The following is a 19702-nucleotide window of genomic DNA, read 5'->3' on the forward strand; positions in this document are numbered from 1 at the left end:
TTTCTGAATACCATGGCACAGAAATCCAAAAACAGGCCATTTCATATGAACTTTTCCGTGTTTGTTTCCAATAATCAGGTATTCTATGCAAATACAATCTTGGCTGAAGTTTTGAGCAGTTACTGCAAAATGTCTGCTCTATGGCATTGCTGAAATTCTATAGTTATAATGTACCACTTGCCAGACAAGTATGTTCACTGAAAACAAACAAGATGCAGACGGAATGAGCAATGTAACTAGCATTGATTGGTTATGTCTGTGCACAGAGTCAGCCTTGAGGAAGAGTCTTTTTAGTTTGACGGGAGCTTCTCTTCTCCAATCAGATTTGTGGACCACGCACTTGCTAACAACAAACAAAAGGTCTATCGGCCGATGTCAGACAGGCGCTTGAAAGCAACTTAATTGTTTCGGTCAGATTATATATATATTTTTTTAAAATAGCACACACATTCTTAATCGAGGCATTGATTGTAGTTACTGATTTATTTTAGCAATAGTGTGTAAATCGGAACGTCGCCTTGCTCCCTAGCTAGCTAGGTAGCTAGCTTGCTAGCTGTGTTTTAATAACTACAGAGCGAGCTAGCTCAAAACAATCCGATCGCCATGTCCGGGCAGTCTTCGGGCTGTGGGTTTCTGATGTCGGTTGTGGTTCATGGGGACTCGGCTCTGAACGAGCAGGAAAAAGAACTGAACCAACGACTCAGCCGGCTCTACCCGGCTGTAAACGAACAGGAAACCCCGCTTCCCCGATCTTGGAGCCCCAAGGACAAGTTCAGTTACATCGGTCTCTCCCAGAACAATCTTCGAGTACATTATAAAGGTACGGGGGCAAATCCAACGTGTCTCGAAACACGATAGTGCGCTGGGTAGTTCAAGTAGCCTGTTATAATTTTTTATTGAACAATGTCTCAAAGGAAACGGTGTGTAGCTCGCTAGCTGCCATTGCGGCCTCACGGTGTTCTTGTTGGCTAGCTAACGTTAGCTGTGACATCCCTGTTAAAGGCCTCCTTAAAATGAGAAGAAAACAAGAATGACAGTGATTGTTCTATATATCATGAGTTGTAAAAACATTGGCTAGCTGGCTAGCAGCTCTTGTGGCTTGTTTTCTGGGTTGCCAGGGAATTCGGAGGTGAAATCGTTCCAAATCACTATTCCGGTGTGTCTGGTTGGGTGGTGCTAGTACTGTTCGCTTAGCTAGTTCTCCTCATGTATTATTTTCGAGAGAGCTTTGTTTTAGCAACATTTAGCCTGAAATATGTTCATCGGGTGGAGAATTTTTGCTAACAGTCCGGCTAAGTTTGCGTTGTTAAACAATGAAAATAAATAAATAAATAACGTTTGCGAGCTATCGTGCTAATTATCATTTAGTCGAGTTTTCCCTACATGATTAGCCTGTCAGCCAGCAAGCTGGCACTATCTACAATTTGTACAAGACGCCGAAAAGACTGCATAGCTGCGTTATATTATTGGCATTAGTTTGATATCAAGTTTACGTTAAGCTTTAGAATTTAGCTCTAGAAAAAGTGACAGATGTTGTGTAAACAGTAGTCTAAGCCAAATAAGCGAATGTTAGCTAGCTAGCATAGATAACTTCTGTGTTGCTGCAGCTGGTCAACACAGTGCAGCTGCACCACACAATTTCGTCACTGCTATGTGTTTAAGGTTGTAAACAATAAACGGTTGTGCAAAATGTGCCCAGTGTCTTTCTGTTTTTGTAACGTCCAATTTTAAATATAACAGGCGGGTTTGAGGGAAACGAAACGTTAGTTAGCCAACGTTAGTTAGCTACAACTGCTAATGACACCAGCGAGTAATTTCTACACTAACGTTACGTTAGATAATGTAACATGGTGGCGGTATCTAATATCTACTTTAGCTGTTTATTTTATTCTGAATGTAGGCAAGACTGGCTAGCTTTTTTGTTTTTATTCATTTTTAAAATTTATTTGTGTTTACTGTTTTTAGAAACCGTGTAACTAACCTTGTATATCGGAGATTAATATGATATTCTTCACCAATCCAGCTAGCTAGTTAGACATGTGGGTCCGAAACAAAGAGATGTTTATGAAGGTCATTTTTATTGCTAGTGGTACTACGCTTTAGTGTGGTACAGTCGGTAGCTGGCTAACACACAGTTGTGCTGTACTGCTAGTTAGTAACGTTACAGGAAGAATGGGTGTATTGAGTCATGTTTATGGCCTATTTAAAGACTAACGTTACTGTAACGTCATTACAAGAGCAAAGAGGGCCCCTTTGTTGTAAGAAAAAAAAAAGTCAAAAGAAAACTGGTTTTCCGGCGTGGGTGCTGTCCTCTAGAAATGAACAAAAATGTATTGTAGTTACTACATCTCTGGAAAAACACATTATATAGAGCATTAAAACAACCCAGTATCGTATTTAAAAGAAAAGGTTAGCCTATATTGATCTTAACAAGCTGTATGTCCTTTTTTAAGGAGTTAACCTTTCACAGAGTTAAGCTTTCAGATATTGCTATTGTCATTCAAGTAGGTTTTGTGCTATAGATACAATCATCTGGTGATTGAATCACTACAACAGTCAGCTTTTGAACAGCAGTATAATTTATACTTTATGTCAACAAATGCTTACTGTGTGAAAGGGGAGTGCTTGGATAAAATGTCAATCATCCAGTTCATGAAGTTACTTGCCTAATTTTGTAAACTGTAGGTAATGAACACAATTTGCTTCAAATAAATAGTTAATTTTTTGGAGTTTTTTATGTATGTTTTTGATTTGCCCAGGTAGTTTGTGAAGGATATTTTAGATATTTGGAGAAGTGTCTGGTGGCCACCTGGGGTTTGTGGTTTAAAGAAACAAAATGCTCGTCAAATATCTGCAAACCATAGTCATGTTTCTAGATTCTGTACTTATAAACAGATTAATTGTATAATTATAAACATAAATGTCTATATCATGCCTATACTACTGCTTATCCTGAGAGCAGTGGTCTCAGATTGACTGCACCATAGGAAATGGGTCTAAACAAAAATATGTTTTTTTCCCCCCCAAGAATAATCTGGTAATATACAACCTCTCTAGGTATAACATCACTGTGTGTGCAAACTGATTTGGAGTTAAGTGTCTTGTTTAGCTATATACCAGAAACCCCCCATTGTCAGTTATATTAAAGCTGACGGGTTATTAGAAACGTCTGTAAATGTCCAACATATCCTTTATTATACGTAGAAAATGTGTGTGTGGGCCATATAAAACCACAAAGTGAACCATCTCTTCAAGCACAGAAAACACTTCCTTCTGCATTAGGTGCAACTGGCCTGTGTCATCCTTAAATACCAAGTACCAACACACATCTTTTAAAAAAAGACTTGGCTAAATAGATGGAACAGTCTACAATGAATTTGCAGAATAATGTAATTAAGCTGTTGGATATTCCCTTGAACTAGACCTGGAAAAACCTAGAAATTTTTAGTGATATTTTATCCCCAAATTTAGCCAATGGGCATATGCTTGATTATTTAATTTAATAATTTTATTATTATTATTATTATTATTATTATTATATTTTTTATACAACAAATCTGAAGTGTAACAGCTTTGGGCCATGCACATTCTTTTATTTACAGCCAGTGACGATAATTGTCTCATCAGCACCAGTTAAAAAAGAGCATGTTACTTTATTCCTGTCCCTTTGTTTATATCACTCACATGGGTAATTGTTTCATTGGAACTGATGAGTCCTTTGAGTGGACTTAAATGTCATAAGCAAAAGCCAAGTATTGGCAAATTGGCTGAATCTAAATGGATTTTATGGCTTCTGTTGCCTTTGAATAGTCACAGGGGAGCTGCAAATATGTTTAAATCAACTTTGTGTTTATGGAAATTAACCTAACATGAGAAGGCCCTAATATAAGCCCAGACTAGGAAAACCAGGGGCCTTGTACTCATCTGCTGTTTACTCTGGAAAATGTACTGTTTAAGTAGGCCTATATGGCTTACAGTGTGCAGTGTGTTTGGGGGAGAAAATGGTGTGCATAGCTGTGTCAGCAGAAATATGTTTAAGTTGCACTCAGAAGAATATTTACTCATGCCTCATTTGAGGCTCAAGACTAGAATGATTTACAGAGATTGCACAAAGCACCAAGGTGAAGTAATTTGTTTGTTTTTTGGAATGTCACAACATTTTAATGTATTCCATGTTTATTTGCTGGCATTTCATGATCTGGTAACATTTTCCTTGAGTGCTTGATTGTGTTGGCGATTTATGAATAGCCTAATTGGTGCCACACAAAATTAAGTGAACGACATAAGCCTGTTTAAACTATCCATCCATCCATCCATTATCTATACCCACTTATCCTGAGCAGGGTCGCGGGGGGTGCTGGAGCCTATCCGAGCGTGCAGGAATACACCCTAGACAGGCCGCCAGTCTATCGAAGGGCACACACACCATGCACTCACAAACTCATACCTATGGGCAATTTAGCATCTCCAATTAACCTACCTGTCTTTAGACTGGGAGGAAACCGGAGTACCCGGAGGAAACCCACACGGACACGGTGAGAACATGCAAACTCCACACAGAAAGGCCCAAGACCTTCTTGCTGTGAGGCGACAGTGCTACCCACTGCACCACTGTGCCGCCCCTATTTAAACTAGCTTATTTGTTATTAAACAGAATTACAAAAACACAATTTACAGGTTCACAGCGGTCATAGGAAGTAAAAGTTTGTTATCATTATACATCGGCAAATGATTGTGTGGAGGATCCATTCATGGCCTTAGATTATCCCATTGAGGATTAGACACTTGTCTCTAAATTAATGTTTGAACAACATTCTCTAATAATCCACCATGAGGCGCTATGAGGTGTTACCACAGTATTAGGGAAAGCTTATGTTTGCCATTAATGGTTAAAACAAATTAACTATGCGAAGGCATATCTATGATGCACTGGCTATCTCAGTCTTTATACACTTTAGCCAAATTCGTGATTTTTTTTAACCCGTATTTGTTATTCTAAAATGTGTTCGGGACGTTTCAGGGCGTGGTGCTCTTTTTTCACTGGTTTTATTCTTGTCTCCCCCCTTCTCCCTCCTCCTTGTTCTTTTTCCACTCTTCTTTTGTGGCACCATATCTTTAAAAAAAACCAACAATATAATAAAAAATAACAACAATACAATTTATTGTTGTAGTGCTTTCCAAGAACCCAAAGACCTTTACACCATCTGTGACGTTACGTTTTCCAGGATGCTCCTCCTCTTTCTTCCATCACATCTTCTATTGTTCATTGGCACTACACCTCCCATTCTTTTCTCTGGAATATCCTCTCTGTCTCATTGCGTATTGTCCTTCCCTCTCACCCCTTTGATCTGCCCTCTTCCTCTGTTGCTTTTTCCTAATATTTTCGATTTATTTTCCTTTGTCTTTCATTTTCTTATTTATCTTTTTATTTGTTTTGTGGGTATTTGGTTTCTAATCTCTTTTTATGTTTGAAATGTTTGAATAGGAGGAGTTGTATGCCTCCTTTAATTGTCAAATTAAGGGGAATCAAAGGTCTCTCTCTCTCTCTGCTTTTTTAAATATCTTTTCTCATGGCTCACTTGACAAAAGCAGCTAAAATATTTATAATTGGTACAATGCAAATACATTGGAGCAGTTCACAGAGCGGAGACAGTCATACAGATGAAAATGATAGCTAATGGCGATTATTTGCAATTTGTTACATATTAACTGGAGCCCATTGCACAGGGCTGTCTGTACAATCTCAGGGTGCAGCACTGTGAAGCCCCCTTGGTTTTTACGGAGCTTGCTTTGCCCTGTTGTTCTCTTCAGGTTAAAGTGGACATCAGCATCAGCATGAGGCCACTGAGCGAATCGTGACTCATTCCCACCCCACCTGTGACCCTGAGTGCCAGGTTGACGTGCGATCGTAGGGCCTTAAGGCAGTTTATTGAAGTAGAACAATAATGCTATTTGAAATTTTTGGCTTATATAATTTTAATACATTTAGAGCCTGGTTTACTAAGACCTTTAGCACGTGCAAAACCTTTTAACACAGGCAAGACTAATAACACAACCAATAATTGGTACCCATCAGTGGTCATGTTATTGGTTTTGTGTGTGCTAAAAGGTTTTGCACATGGTAACGGTCTTAGTAAATCAGGCCCTGACTTTCTGCTGTTGGAGCTTGTTTTTCTGCTTTTTGGAAAATGTTTGAGCGGTAAATTCAGGCGGCCTCCTCCCTTAAAGTCTGAGGTTTTCCCTCTGATCCGTTTCAGTTTTCCGTTTTTCCGCCAAACAGCTGGTAGACAGGGGTAGGCTGTGTGACCTTTCCCGTGGGACAGCTTTGAACACGGAGAACAGCGGAATAATTGCTTATCCAAGAGGGCACCCATTTGAACCTGCGGCTCGTGCTTCCTGAAGCCTGAGAGGGCTCCTCTGGGCAAACGCTCACCGGCGGTTTCACAGACTCGTTTCCCCTCGTGCCCGGACTGCGTGAACCCACCCGGCGGGAGCCCCGTGACGGCCGCGCCGCCGGAGCTACAGATCGCGACGCTAACAGGCCGTGAACGTTGTTTCGGATGTCTGACATTCCGCTCCCCAGCGCCGAGCATTCGCTTTGCCGCTCTCTGTCATTTCGTGGCCATTTCTAACTTTTCCTTCGTTTGTCGGCCTTTTCGGCGTCGTCCTGACTCGACGAGCTGCTCCCTTAGGTTTGTATTAATGACAGATCTGTTGCAATTTCGGTATGCCGTGGATGTGAGTCTGTGCCCAAAGTTTCCAAAGTAGGAAATGACACGTATGGCTTATTTAGGTCATGGTTGCATTAGGACACATGTACAGGACACATGTACAGGGGTGTTTATTTTGTTTTCCTCTCCTAGCAGCTGTATGGCATTTATTAATCCCGACAGAGCAGGTGACGAGGTCTCAGTTACGCCTTCTTCCCTCTGTTACACCTGCTATTGTTGTGGCATAATCTTTTTTTATTCTCTGGTATGTGACATGGTTGTTTTGTTTTCTGACCTCTGTCGACCCCTTGTAAATAAAATTTAGTCATTACACTTCTATTGGAAGTGGGGAGAGGTAAATAAAAACACTTTGCTTAACCGGTCTCCAGGATTGTTCTGGAAAACCCATTGGTTATACCGTAGGCTAAGTCTTGAGGTAGGCTGAGGCCTCGCAGAGCTTCTGCTTTGTTTGACAGGTGACCTTCCAGTGGAAAGAACCGCGCCATTTGCGGCATCCTGTGGGGACGGGAGGGCCGTGTGCTGGCTTCTCACCGCGGAGAGCGATTGACTGAGACGATCGGGCGGGGAGGGGGGGGTGGGGGAGGAGGGGGCTCCATTTGAAGACCCGTTTCTGCTGAAGACATCCTGCGTCACCGGCTCAGAACATCCTGGCGAAGCTAGGATAGGGACCCCCAAGCGGGTCACAACACATTAATATCGGGAGGCCGAGGTGTCTTTTGATCGCCTGCCCAGGCCGACGAGCGCCTCGACAGCTGATCGGAGTTCGGATACAGGACCGACCGTACGTTTTTCCTCTCTCCGTTCTGGATGAGTGAATGAGGAAATATCCCTGTTCTTTTTTTCCCCCCCAAAGGGGTACGTCGGTTTTGAACCTTTCCGCGCGTCCCCCATCTGCTAAAATCGAACGTTGAACCGCTTCGCTGAACCGTCTGCTCCAAAATGGCCCCCAGCCCCTGCATCAGACCGAGGCGCGTTGTGTCGCCGCAGCGACGCGATGTCGGATTCGTTCGACGTCCCGCACCCCGTTTGCGCTAAACCCGTTGCCTGCTGTTCGAGCCGAAGGGTGCTGAAGGTTTAACTTTGGAAGTGTAACCCCGCTCCCTTTCTCTCACACGCAGGTCACGGCAAAACGCCGAAAGATGCGGCCTCCGTGCGAGCCACCCACCCCATCCCGGCAGCGTGCGGGGTCTACTACTTTGAGGTCAAGATCGTCAGCAAAGGACGAGACGGGTAAGCTCCACCTCTGCCACAGTCGGGCAGGGCGTCATTGTTCACGCGCAGTGCAGTCAAACTTTTGAGAGGAGAGACTTTTTCTGTTGCCTGACACTGAAGGAGTTGAAGCCTGGAGATTTCAAGTAATTAATTTAACAGATTTATTGATTCAATCAATTTGGCTAGTTTTTTTCCGCTGCAGACTTAAGAAAAACAAACCTTTTCCTTTGTGATCAATGTAACTGTAATCAACGTACTGTAATAATCAGTCATCTGAAAACAGTACAAAGGATTTAGATTTTCAGCATTGTCTTATAAAGGTAAGCCACGTTAAAGGTAAAACACGTTGACTGCCTTTTGAGGAGCGTACTAGAGAAATCGACTCTTCGACAGCGACTGCGGCAGATGTCATTCTTTCCATCGTGGCACTCAAAATATAAAGTGCTGGCGCAGATCATGGTGTGAAGCCGTCAAAAGGCACTCTTCTGGATGCAGTTGAGAAAAGATTCAGCCACATTTAATTGGAGCACTTCACTGTGTGGCTACGACAACAATATAACAACAATGCTATAAATAATCATAATTATAATGTATTGAGTGTATTGGTAATCTATAGAGCAAATAAACAATCTTATGTTTTCTTTATCGGTTGCTTAAAAATAAATAAATAAATAAATAAAAATAAAAACCAGCAATTGGAATCAGCTGATTTAAAAAATTGGCAACTCAAATCAGCCATAAAAAGTCACGATCGGTGCACCCCTAGTTTAGGATTCTGCTTGTCACACGCTGTGAAACACTGAAGTAAGGGAGAAGAACATAGAAGGTGAAACGGGATCATGCTAGGCTGTAACTAATTCCACAGGTTTAACGTGGCAGATTAAAACGAGATTAATTCAATTAGAGGTTCAGCCTAACCACAGCAATGCATGCAAGCAGCATAATTTAATGACAACCATGATTTTTTCAAATTTCAAATTTTCAAATCCTACAGTCACATGGATTTGGTAGTGAGCATTAAGTTAACTTCATAATATGCGAATGCAAGCTTTTCTGAGGTATGGTATGAATGGTCCTCGTTGTGTCTTTTCAGGTATATGGGGATTGGTCTTTCAGCTCAAGGTGTCAATATGAACCGGCTCCCAGGTAATGTTGCTGCTGTTCCTGTCCATTGTCTTTTATTGGGCACGTCTTTCCTGTACCAGGAAACAGTCCTTTACAATCCTTTTATGTTACAGTGTTCACATTATCACTGAATTATCATCAAGAAGGGATATCACATTTGCACTGGGGAGAGCGTAAATGATGTTTGTCGCTGGAGACCCTATAGGATGATTTGTATGTTCGGAGGATTCTAAGGGCCCGGACTGATGGGACCTCAAAAGTTATTACAACACCAGGATTGTGGGTCCCAATGTGAGATTTTTTAATGGGGCCCAAAATCCTTGGTGGGGCCCTTGACTTCAGCCGCTAGTGATCCCATGAAGTCCACAAGTCTGGGTCGTACTTCATTCAGCTCAGTAAAGCATTGCAACGTATGATTAGGATTCTGATTGGTCCTTCTGAGTCTGCAACGTGTATGTATGTGTATGTATGCATGCGCTCGCATGTGTTTGTGTGTGTGTGCTTGGATGCACGTGTGTATGCGTACATGCAGGTTTTCCTCTCTATCATTGTGAACATCGGGGGGAGAAATAGCAGGAATTCACATGAATCTTTTTTCTAGCGTTAAACTGAGGTAGGTTTAGCCTAAAGTAATGCATAATAAATAATCTGGGGTATTCAATTCTTAATGTATATTTTTTTCCCCCCCAGGCTGGGACAAGCACTCGTATGGTTACCATGGAGACGATGGACACTCCTTCTGCTCCTCAGGCACTGGCCAGCCCTATGGCCCGACGTTCACCACGGGAGACGTCATCGGTTGCTGTGTCAACCTGATAAACAACACCTGTTTCTATACAAAGAATGGGCACAGTCTAGGTAATGTGTTACTGCACAACTACATCTGCTAATTCTACACAAAATGGTCACAATCTAGGTAATGTATTACTGCACAACTACATCTTCTAATTCTACACAAAATGGGCACAGTCTAGGTAATGTGTTACTGCACATCTACATGTGCTAATTCTACACAAAAAATGGGCACAGTGTAGGAAATGTGTAAAAGGGTCCGAGCGTAGTCTTGTCCTTGTTATATAGCATTATCGTTATTACAGGGACAGTTCACACAAAAAGAAAAGAAAGCTATATTTACACTTACCCAGAGTGCTATCTATCTATCCATCCAGTTTTGTTGAGATTTGACGAGTTTTCTAAATACACCCTGGCGCCCATCATGGTTCCTCAATGGAGCCAGTGTTTGTGTTTGTGTGTGTGTACAAAGCACCAAAAATGTACATTGGAAAAACTCAACAGCAGCGTCTCTTTCCAAATGTAATGGCGCGAACATCCGCAGATCTTGTCGTGCACGGTTTCATCGAACTGCTTTCTGCCGAAGCACGCCAATGGTGTGCATCCGCGCCGAGTCTGAACCGAAGCGCACCAGCGTTCCAGTGCGGTGTCGACCTTGTTTTAAAATACGACGTGTGCTTATTACGGGAAAGCACTCTCCCGACAGGGAACACATGAGAAATAAACTGCTGTTAGAAATAAATTCATTCCAATTAGTCAGTCATCAAGAAGAATCATTTTGTTTCAGTAAATTAGGTTTTAATTAATTAACCATTGTCTTTTTCTTCTCCTGTTGTGTTGTAGGTATTGCTTTTACAGATTTACCGGTAAGTTTTTTTTTGCACTGTTTCACTCTTTAATTAGAATCTTGGGACGATAAGTACCCACTCAAACAACAGCACTGAACTTGCCTCGAAGCAGCATTGGTGCGCATTGTAATGTCCTTGTGCTGAAGCTACGATTACAGCGTGCTTCGCTGGACCATTGATCTATGAATCTGTGCTAATAGGTATGTGTCCCCTTGAAAAGTGTGCGCTACACTATGGTGAATGCATACAGATGCTGTGCGACGTGTTGGGACGTAAATGGGCATGTTATGCTGTGCAGCATAGTTTATGTAAGCCTAGGGAGGATAAGGGAGGTTACCCCCCCCCCCCCCAACCCAAGAGAGTTCACCCTAACTCAAGGATGTTTAATTAACCCAACCCAAGGGACCCCAAGTGTCAGTTTAACCAGTGTCCCCTTTACCCTGCTGGGTAAAGTGATTGCATAGATCAAAAGAATAAGGCAATGCACTACTAATAGAGCTTAGATGGTGTGTATTCAAAGTTTAAAGGTGATGAAATTGAATTGTTCCCCCTGTTCACGGCAGCAATATTGAATTAGGTCAATTATCCTGTATGTGTCCTGGATACACCCTGTTCAGTTTGACATCTTTTTTTTAACGGGGTACCTGGCAAACGGCGCGACACGCACGCGCAGAAGAATACACGAGAGCGTAACTGGCGAGGCGGTGAACGGGCGACACCGAAAACGAATCGCGCAGCCAGCCACCCCCCGTCACCCCGTCCCGCCGTCTCTCTCCGCAGCCCAACCTCTACCCCACGGTGGGTCTGCAGACGCCCGGCGAGGTGGTGGACGCCAACTTCGGCCAGCACCCGTTCGTCTTCGACATCGAGGACTACATGCACGAGTGGCGGACCAAGATCCAGGCCAAGATCGACAGGTTTCCCATCGGGGAGCGCGAGGGCGAGTGGCAAACCATGATCCAGAAGTGAGTCCCGTCGCCTACAGCAGGCGTGTACTCACGAGTGCAACATCGACCGGTAACGTGGATGTGATATCGGTGGCCACCGGTGCACTGTGGGACTAATGGGAGACGTTAAATTGTGCTAAAAGTCCAGATGCAAAACTGCAGTAAGCTTGGCCGCAAAACCTACAGCCCTATGTATGTAGCAGTGCCAAGAATGCATGTATCTGCCAGTGCCAAGAATGTGTGCATGCTTTAGTGGTGGGCAGCAAGAAGACAGTAGCATATTCGCATTCCACAAGCTGCCAGTAGTAAGCGCACAAAAGCTCTCAGTGCTTACATTTATGTTCATAAAGCTTTTTGCATGGCTCCCGTTTCATTTCATTTGAACAGAAGGCTCATTGTGTTGTTGAAATGGACGCCGTATGTGCTGACTGACTCCAGTTCCCACGGGATTATTCATTTACAACTGTGTTCCTCTCTTTGATTACATTTTTCTCCGACAGAATATTTCATTTCCTTAGTTCAGGAAGAGATTTTTTCAGTTACAAAAAGACTGAAATAATGATTTCATCAAGAAAACACAGAAGCCACACAGTAGATACTCTGTGGGGAAATATGCTTCTCATTTGAAGTTAGATCGTATTCTAAATTGTGTATTGGCATTAGCCTGCAGGATAGCCGTTAATCATTGCGACTTGCATTGGTGTCACCGGTTTGCCTTCGCTTCCCTCCGACAGAATGGTAGCATCGTACCTGGTTCACCACGGCTACTGTGCCACGGCGGAGGTGTTCGCCAAGTCGACGGACCAGGCGGTACACGAGGAACTGGCCTCAATCAAAAACAGACAAAGTGAGTGTTGGGGGAGCGATGGCCCAAAGGCCGTGGGAAATGCATTATAAATAAACCGCTTCGCATTATGCATGAAACCTGCGGTATGGGGTTTCTATGCTGTCCTTCCTTGTGCGGTGCACCGTCTTAACATTTATAATGCGTAGACTTGAATTTATACGTAGGAGCTCTTTCCATGAAGGAACAGGAGTAACGGTGTAACGGATTCTCTGATTAGTCGTCCTAATGGCGCCAAACGTGCTTCTCTTGCCTTTAGAAATTCAGAAGCTGGTCTTGGCCGGAAGAATGGGGGAGGCCATTGAGACGACACAACAGCTTTACCCGACTCTACTAGAAAGAAATCCCGACCTCTTATTCATGTTGAAGTAAGTGCTGGGACACTGCATAGCTTTTTTCTGGGACACTTCATAACTTTAGTTTCACGGAAGGTTTGGGGTGCTCAAGTCCAAATTAGCATTTCTAACAGGTAGGATTGGATTATTAGTTAGTATGAGGTGCTTCATGTAGATGAGGGAGCTGTGTTTGTAACTGTAATAGTGTAAGCTTAGCTAGGAATAGGGCTAGCTAGGAATCTCAGTACCTTTTTTTTTTACTACCTTGCTGGCTAGTAGGGAAATTCATTTGTTTAAACAGCTAGGTAAAAATAAACTAATGTTAAGATATTTCTACTATAGATGGCCTTCCTCCCACATTATTTCAAGCAGTACATCTAGACTGGAGTTACCTTCACATGCCAATCTAATGGCACAGAATCGAAAGACTGGAACAGCATCAGGTGCTGTAACACCCAGACCCTGTACAGTATACATTTATGATGCTGCGATTGTCAAAAATACCAAAATAAATAACATTCGATAAATCACAAGGTAATTACTATGTCAAAGTGTTCATTATTTGGTGTAAAATAAAAATAAAAATGTAGATTTTTTTCTGTAAAGACGAGCAAATATTCGAGGATGTTGTATCATTTGTTTCCTAACTTTTTAAGTGAATGTCCACCTACATGGATTGTAAAATTGAAACTGTTAAAAACTCGGTTAAAATAACAAACTGAAAGACTGTTAAACAAACTGCTGTAATGGCAAGGGACTGAGCAGTGCTGTTCACGATTGTTGTCTTGGCTGAGCTGCTTAGTCCTTGAGTCTTGGAGCCTGCTTTTCCAGTGCCAGTTAAATCGGGCGTGGCTCCTGTCCATAGCTGCGTGGCACGTTTCTGACACCTCGAAGGAGTTCAGTTCCACCCAGGGTGTGGCACTCCTGTTTTAGCCCGAAGCGTTTTCCTTCAGCGAGCGCGTATTTACGCGATCCCCCGCCGTCCTGACTGGCTGGACGAGTGTGAACGGAAAACCCGCCGCGCCGCGTCCTAAAATGAACCCCGACCTCGGCCTCGGCAGCTTATCGAATGAAATAAGAGGATTAACGGCGTTTGGTAAAGGTTGCCAAGGAAACAACGCCGGTTTCGATGTGCTGACATGTACGCGAGGGTCATCATTTAGTCGTTCGGATGTGGTCAAATAAATGCAAAGCGAGGCGCGATTGGTCACCGACGAGAGACGCACGGAATGGAATAAGCGGCTGCCCAACAGATGTAATGAATGCCGGGGGGGTGGAGAGAAAGGATTATGTCCTCGCTGATTGCCCGAGGGCATGCTGGGATATCCTGACCAGGAGCTTTGAGGCAGACCAGTGCAACAGCTGGAGATGCTGGGCTCTCAGTCAGGGTTATATAATACGCATATAATCCATGTGCCCCAGTATCATTCATTAAAGGTTCATTACAGCAAGAGACTGATTTAAAAACATGTAATACAGGGATGGAGCTAAAAAAAAAAAAAACCAGAGACAAGAGCAACCTTTAACCAAAATGTAGCCATGATTTTTTTCAGTAATGGCTTGTTTCCTTATTGCAGTGTTTCACTCTTTAGCCATTACCACTCCCTCTGATCCTCCAGCCCGGGAGTGGAAAACACTCACTCACAGACAGTAGCTTGTCCCCACATGACACTGTACCCGGTGCTATAAAATGTGCACGCACGTCACTTCAGCTAAGACTTGGCAGGCACGACTAATCCATCCCAGAATAGGAGGCATCCAGGGACTGTGCCGTTACAAACGGGCCCCTCCCTCTTCTGTTTCCCCAGGGTGCGGCAGTTCATAGAGATGGTGAACGGCACAGACAGCGAGGTGCGGTGCCTAGGAGGGAGGAGCCCCAAGTCCCAGGACAGCTACCCTGGCAGCCCGCGGCCCTTCGGAAGCCCCGCCCTCAGCCCCAGCCACTGCACCAGCATCCACGGCCTCTCTTCGTCCGCCAAACCTGGCGGCTCCCACTCCTACCTGCCAGGTACCAGCCCCACCCCCCACCCCCCACCCCCCACCACATGGCCTCACGCACGCGAGCAACCCTGCACCTGTGCCACCCTCCACAGTGCCGCAAAACGCAGAAATGCGAGCACAACCCGCCAGATAACTGTCGACAGAAGGAACGACTGCACGCGCGCACTCGCAGATACACACACGCGGCCACTGAGGCATTTTATTTAGAATTTATTTTGTGAACAATCATTTTAAATGTTTCCGTACTCATAATGTATACACGAAATAAGTCTTTTATTATATAGTTGACAGTGGTAATCAATCTTTGAACTGTCGAAAAAAAACAATGTGGCAGTTCCGTCTTCTTCCTATATCGAACATTTATTGCACCCAAAAATCCTTCCGAAAAATTAACAACATAACAATGACATGTTAGTATGATTAACAAGTGTTTGCCAGACAGGCATTGGTCCCTGTTCACAAGTGGGAGCAGCTGGCTGTGAGTTACCCTCCCCCCTAAATCATCCCTAGAGCGCTGTAGTCGGAAATGCTAATCCTTGGGCAGTTTTGTGCCACTTGTGAGAGAGAGCACTCCTGTTGCAGTGTCATGTGAAACCACCTGATTGATAACGAGGGACTTGCTGTTTAACTCAGCAGAAGCTGCCACTGGGAAGCCCTTTGCCCGTATCAGAAACCTTAAACCTTTTAAAAGCATATCAGGCCTGAGTTTCTGCATGCTCCCACAAGACTACAGACCATATGGTACATGTCCTTATGTACGTCTGCCTGTTGCACCGTGTGATGGCATCGCTAGGTGTTTATGTTAGCATTGAGCACAGATTTCAGCATGTATTTTTATGGTGCTATGCTGCGTGCCGGTCTCACAATGTTCTCTCCCTCCCTCTCCCTCGCTCTCTCAGGCTTTGACAGCAGCTGCAGTAATGGAGTGATGTCCAGCAAGCCCCACAGTCACAAGCAGTCTCCCCCGACCCTCTCCAAAGCCGAGCTCAACAGCATAAACTGCGCCAGGAACCAGCAAGCCAACAGTTGCTCCAGGTGACTGCCAGCGGACGAAGGTCTCCAAGCACGGAGTACCCGACTGGAGGATCTGATTCCTCCGTCAGTCACAAAAAAAACAGTCTACTGAAATCTGTAAAACCAAGCAGTTGTGGGCCGCTTTCATTAACAGCCCCTCCATGAAGCACAGCTGTAGTTTGTAAACGTGAGCGTGCAGTACGCTGCCGTAGCACACAGACGCATTTGTTTTGCCTCGCAAGCGAAGAATTTCCATTCGCATACAGAGCCCTCCTGGTTTTCAGCTCGTAACGTGTTGTTGACGTGCTTTCCGCAGCAACGACGTGGACATGGAGATGGACCACTATAGCAATGGCGTGACAGAATCCTCATCCAACGGCTTCCTGAACGGAAGCTCCAAGCACAGCGTGGAGCTGGAGGACGGCGACGCGGAGATGGGTGAGATCTCCCCGCGCCTCTTCCTAATCCCAGACTGACAAATTATTTTCTCACCGCCTGTGACATCCCAGCCTATGTTCTGCAGCTGTAGGTAATGCATTGCATGAAGATCTACGATTGCACAAAGATATGCGATTAATCGCCTCTGCATTCTTCTAAAAAACCCACAACGTAGCTCTTCACTTAACATGTTACATGAGAACATAAGAATAAGTGTAAAACAGGCCATTCAAATAGGCCTCCCATTTGCCTACGAACAAGAGCATCCGACACTGCCTCAAGCTGGGATTTTGAATAGGGTCTGGATCTAACAGTCTAGAAGTTAGGAATATGGAGTAGAGGTCTGAAATGCCACAGAGTCTGTGGTAGTCACAAATAAATAATGGAGTGTATAAGGGATACTTTTTGTAGTAGTAATAATATTGGACAACTACATAGAGAGCAAGTCTGAATGCATAGCTCAGTCCAGGCCCATTTGTGGACTGTCATGCTGAGCTTTCTGTGTTGGGGGGCGGGGGGGGGGCGCGCAGAGGTGGACTCCTCCCAGCTGAGGCGGCAGCTGTGTGGGGGCAGCCAGGCGGCCATCGAGAGGATGATCCACTTCGGCCGCGAGCTGCAGAGCATGAGCGAGCACCTCCGCCAAGAGTGCGGAAAGAACTCCGCCAACAAGAAGATGCTGAAGGTACCCCCCCGCGCATTCTAAAATATTTTATGTACGTATTTGCATGAATATGTAAATTTCTAAGTTCATGGATGGTTTGTGTTCATGTAGAATTTTTCTAAATCTCTGAGCACTTTATTGTGAAAGGAGAGGAGATCCTCAGCCATCACTGCCAACGTGTAACACCCGTCTTGGTGATGGACGGCGGCCATTTTGTCATCGTACATCAGTAGATGCACTTGAGATGATCTGAACATCAAATGCAGTAGACTGTGAAAATGAAACCGTGGAGCCTGCTATTTTTCAGCTTTATCTAATGTGGTCTGCAGGACGCATTCAGTTTACTGGCGTACTCGGACCCCTGGAGCAGCCCGGTTGGGTACCAGCTGGACTCCATACAGAGGGAACCGGTGTGCTCCACCCTCAACAGTGCAATATTAGGTATGTAACTGACTCTATACGCGTGGATGAACCATGCCTAACAGAATACACCCACATTACAGCAAAGCCTTTATTTTGTATGTGTGAACCAGGGGTATCAAATGAACTGTGGGTTGTGGAATGATTCATAACAGAATTAATAACCTTAATAGCAGAACTCTGTTATTAATTTATTTTAGTGTTTGTGTCTCAATTTAAAAATCCAGTTTCACTTGGCAGTCTTGCATAAACTGCATACTGAAGCTTGATATTTTCATTTGGTTAAATGGAATCACAAACCTTTTTATATCAGTTTGTCTCATTTACAGATGGTCATTCAAGGTGTTTGACCAAACTAGCGGTGCTGTTAAGTCAATTATGCCATGAATGTTGAAGACAGCATGGTTATCATTTTGACCCATCGTGCTCTTGTCAGTATGACTATGCCTGATTGGATTGCTGCTTTTCCGAAATGGTTTTTAATGTTGATCATGGCTACAGCAATATACATGTCCTGATTGGATGACACCAGCAGGACATACAGTGGTGGGTCTCACTACTGTAGCATTTTGTGTAACCGCAGCGACGTTGTTTGACCCTCCTCCTCCTCCTCCTCCTCCCCACAGAGACTCATAACCTGCCGAAGCAGCCCCCCCTGGCTTTGGCCCTGGGCCAGGCATCCCAGTGCTTGTCAATCATGGCCCGCTCGGGGAGCGGCTCCTGCGCCTTTGCCTCCGTGGATGACTACCTGCACTAGCTATGCAAGCTCCGCCCACAGCAACCGGACATTTCCGACGCCCGGAGACGGAACGGCCCGCGCCCGAGGAACAGGCGACCTCGTTTTTTTAATTAGCTAATTACTGGGGGACAGGCTCTGATTGTCACTTAACTTCAGTTTCCTAGTTTACAAAGGCATGGTGCAAACTATTCTTGCCGTTATTATTATCATTATTACTATTATTATTATTAGCAGCCTATCTTGCATATAAGATCTATTTGTTCCCATTTTGAAAACTAGTGTGGTGCATGCCACCGATAAATAAATAAAGGCCCCTAAAGTATACCACCTAATAAGTCACATGGCGTTCCGAGAATCGTTGTTTTATAGGACCATGCACATTTACCACAAGGATGGTATATGTGTCTGCGTGTGTGTTTCTGTGCGTGTGCGTGTGTGTGTGTATATAAAATATACATTACATAAATATATATTTAAAAATTTAACTGACTTATATTGAAGAAATACTGAGTTACCAAACAAAAACCAGAAATAAGGGATAGAAAATTTGTGGCAGAAGTTTCTATGGACACTTAGTGTAAGGCACTGCATGGGGGTGACTCTGGTCAATGGATTTGGGTGATTTGAAATGTAATTGATGAAGAAGATGAAAATGGTATATGGTGTGTGTCATTTATGATACTTGCATCCAAGAAAGAGCTGGTTCTGATGGTTTATAAACAAGGACGTTACCAACTTGTCTACTTGCTACTTTTAAGTTTTTTTTTTTTATAACTTGCCTCAGAGGTCACCTCTATGTTTTTCCTTGACAGTATCACTCATGGGTAGGACACAGAACATGTAACTGTGTTCCCATTTATGTCTGTGTGGACACAGGTTTATATCGCTGTGGCAACCTAGATCGCATCAACTTTCTACTTATTACCAAGGTCATATCATCAGGAGTCTATGTCATTCATTTTAAGAGCTTCTGAAGCAGTGGAACCACCTCTGTCATGGAATCAAGTCCATAGTGGCTAATGCACAGCATATCAACATACAAATCATCAAAACGATGAATAGTAGTTATTTTGTTCCAGTGTTTCCATCAGTCCCCACACTTCTCAGAGAGTACAAAGACCAGCAAAAAAGGAAGGTTTAAAGTGACGTTGGTTTGACCATTCTTTTCTTTAAGTGTATTCGTGTCAAAGCTCGTCCTCAAACCTTGCACAACTCAGGAGCCCGATGCCCTCCCTCATCTGTGCTGCAGACGTAGGAGTATTTTTATTTTTGTTATTTTTTCCTGTTCGATTTCTCTTTTCGCTTTCCTAGCCTGACTCTGAAACTCGGTAGACTTCCATTGTACACATTTGCCATTGTAGAGGGATAAAAACCAAACAGTATTGTCGACACTGTGTGGTAATTGCATCTACAATAAAAAGTAAAAAAAGAATACCAAGCAAGACTGTGTCTGAAGTGTGTGCATCTTGCTTTTTTTATTTATTAGTGTTGCAGCAAGTACTTGTCTGCAGTAAAATCATTAGTGTGTGCTACCCTTACCCATCCACTAAAGTATTATTACGTAGATGCCTGGGTGACATATATATATATATATA

At 43.8% G+C, this 19702-nt stretch overlaps 1 protein-coding gene across 1 annotated transcript; it reads left to right on the forward strand.

The window, feature by feature from the left end:
* The first annotated feature begins 304 nt into the window (after positions 1 to 304).
* LOC118225244 (ran-binding protein 9-like) lies at positions 305 to 19549 on the forward strand. The gene is made up of 14 exons (XM_035413395.1): positions 305 to 820; positions 7850 to 7961; positions 9037 to 9089; positions 9759 to 9926; positions 10704 to 10726; positions 11489 to 11673; positions 12390 to 12502; positions 12759 to 12867; positions 14643 to 14842; positions 15735 to 15870; positions 16166 to 16287; positions 16818 to 16969; positions 17278 to 17389; positions 17995 to 19549. The coding sequence occupies exons 1-14, from the start codon at positions 604 to 606 to the stop codon at positions 18123 to 18125; spliced, it is 1833 nt and encodes a 610-aa protein (XP_035269286.1). The 5' UTR covers positions 305 to 603; the 3' UTR covers positions 18126 to 19549.
* The last annotated feature ends 153 nt before the right edge of the window (positions 19550 to 19702 follow it).

The sequence above is a fragment of the Anguilla anguilla genome, chromosome 4, assembly GCF_013347855.1.
Source record: "Anguilla anguilla isolate fAngAng1 chromosome 4, fAngAng1.pri, whole genome shotgun sequence".
NCBI lineage: Eukaryota > Metazoa > Chordata > Actinopteri > Anguilliformes > Anguillidae > Anguilla > Anguilla anguilla.

Excerpts from the sequence above, each read along its gene's own strand:
- LOC118225244 (XM_035413395.1), top strand. The coding sequence starts at position 604 with ATGTCCGGGCAGTCTTCGGGCTGTGGGTTTCTGATGTCGGTTGTGGTT. Across the intron at positions 10,727-11,488 it reads TTGCTTTTACAGATTTACCG|CCCAACCTCTACCCCACGGT; the intron begins GTAAGTTTTTTT and ends CTCTCTCCGCAG. Across the intron at positions 14,843-15,734 it reads CTCCCACTCCTACCTGCCAG|GCTTTGACAGCAGCTGCAGT; the intron begins GTACCAGCCCCA and ends TCGCTCTCTCAG.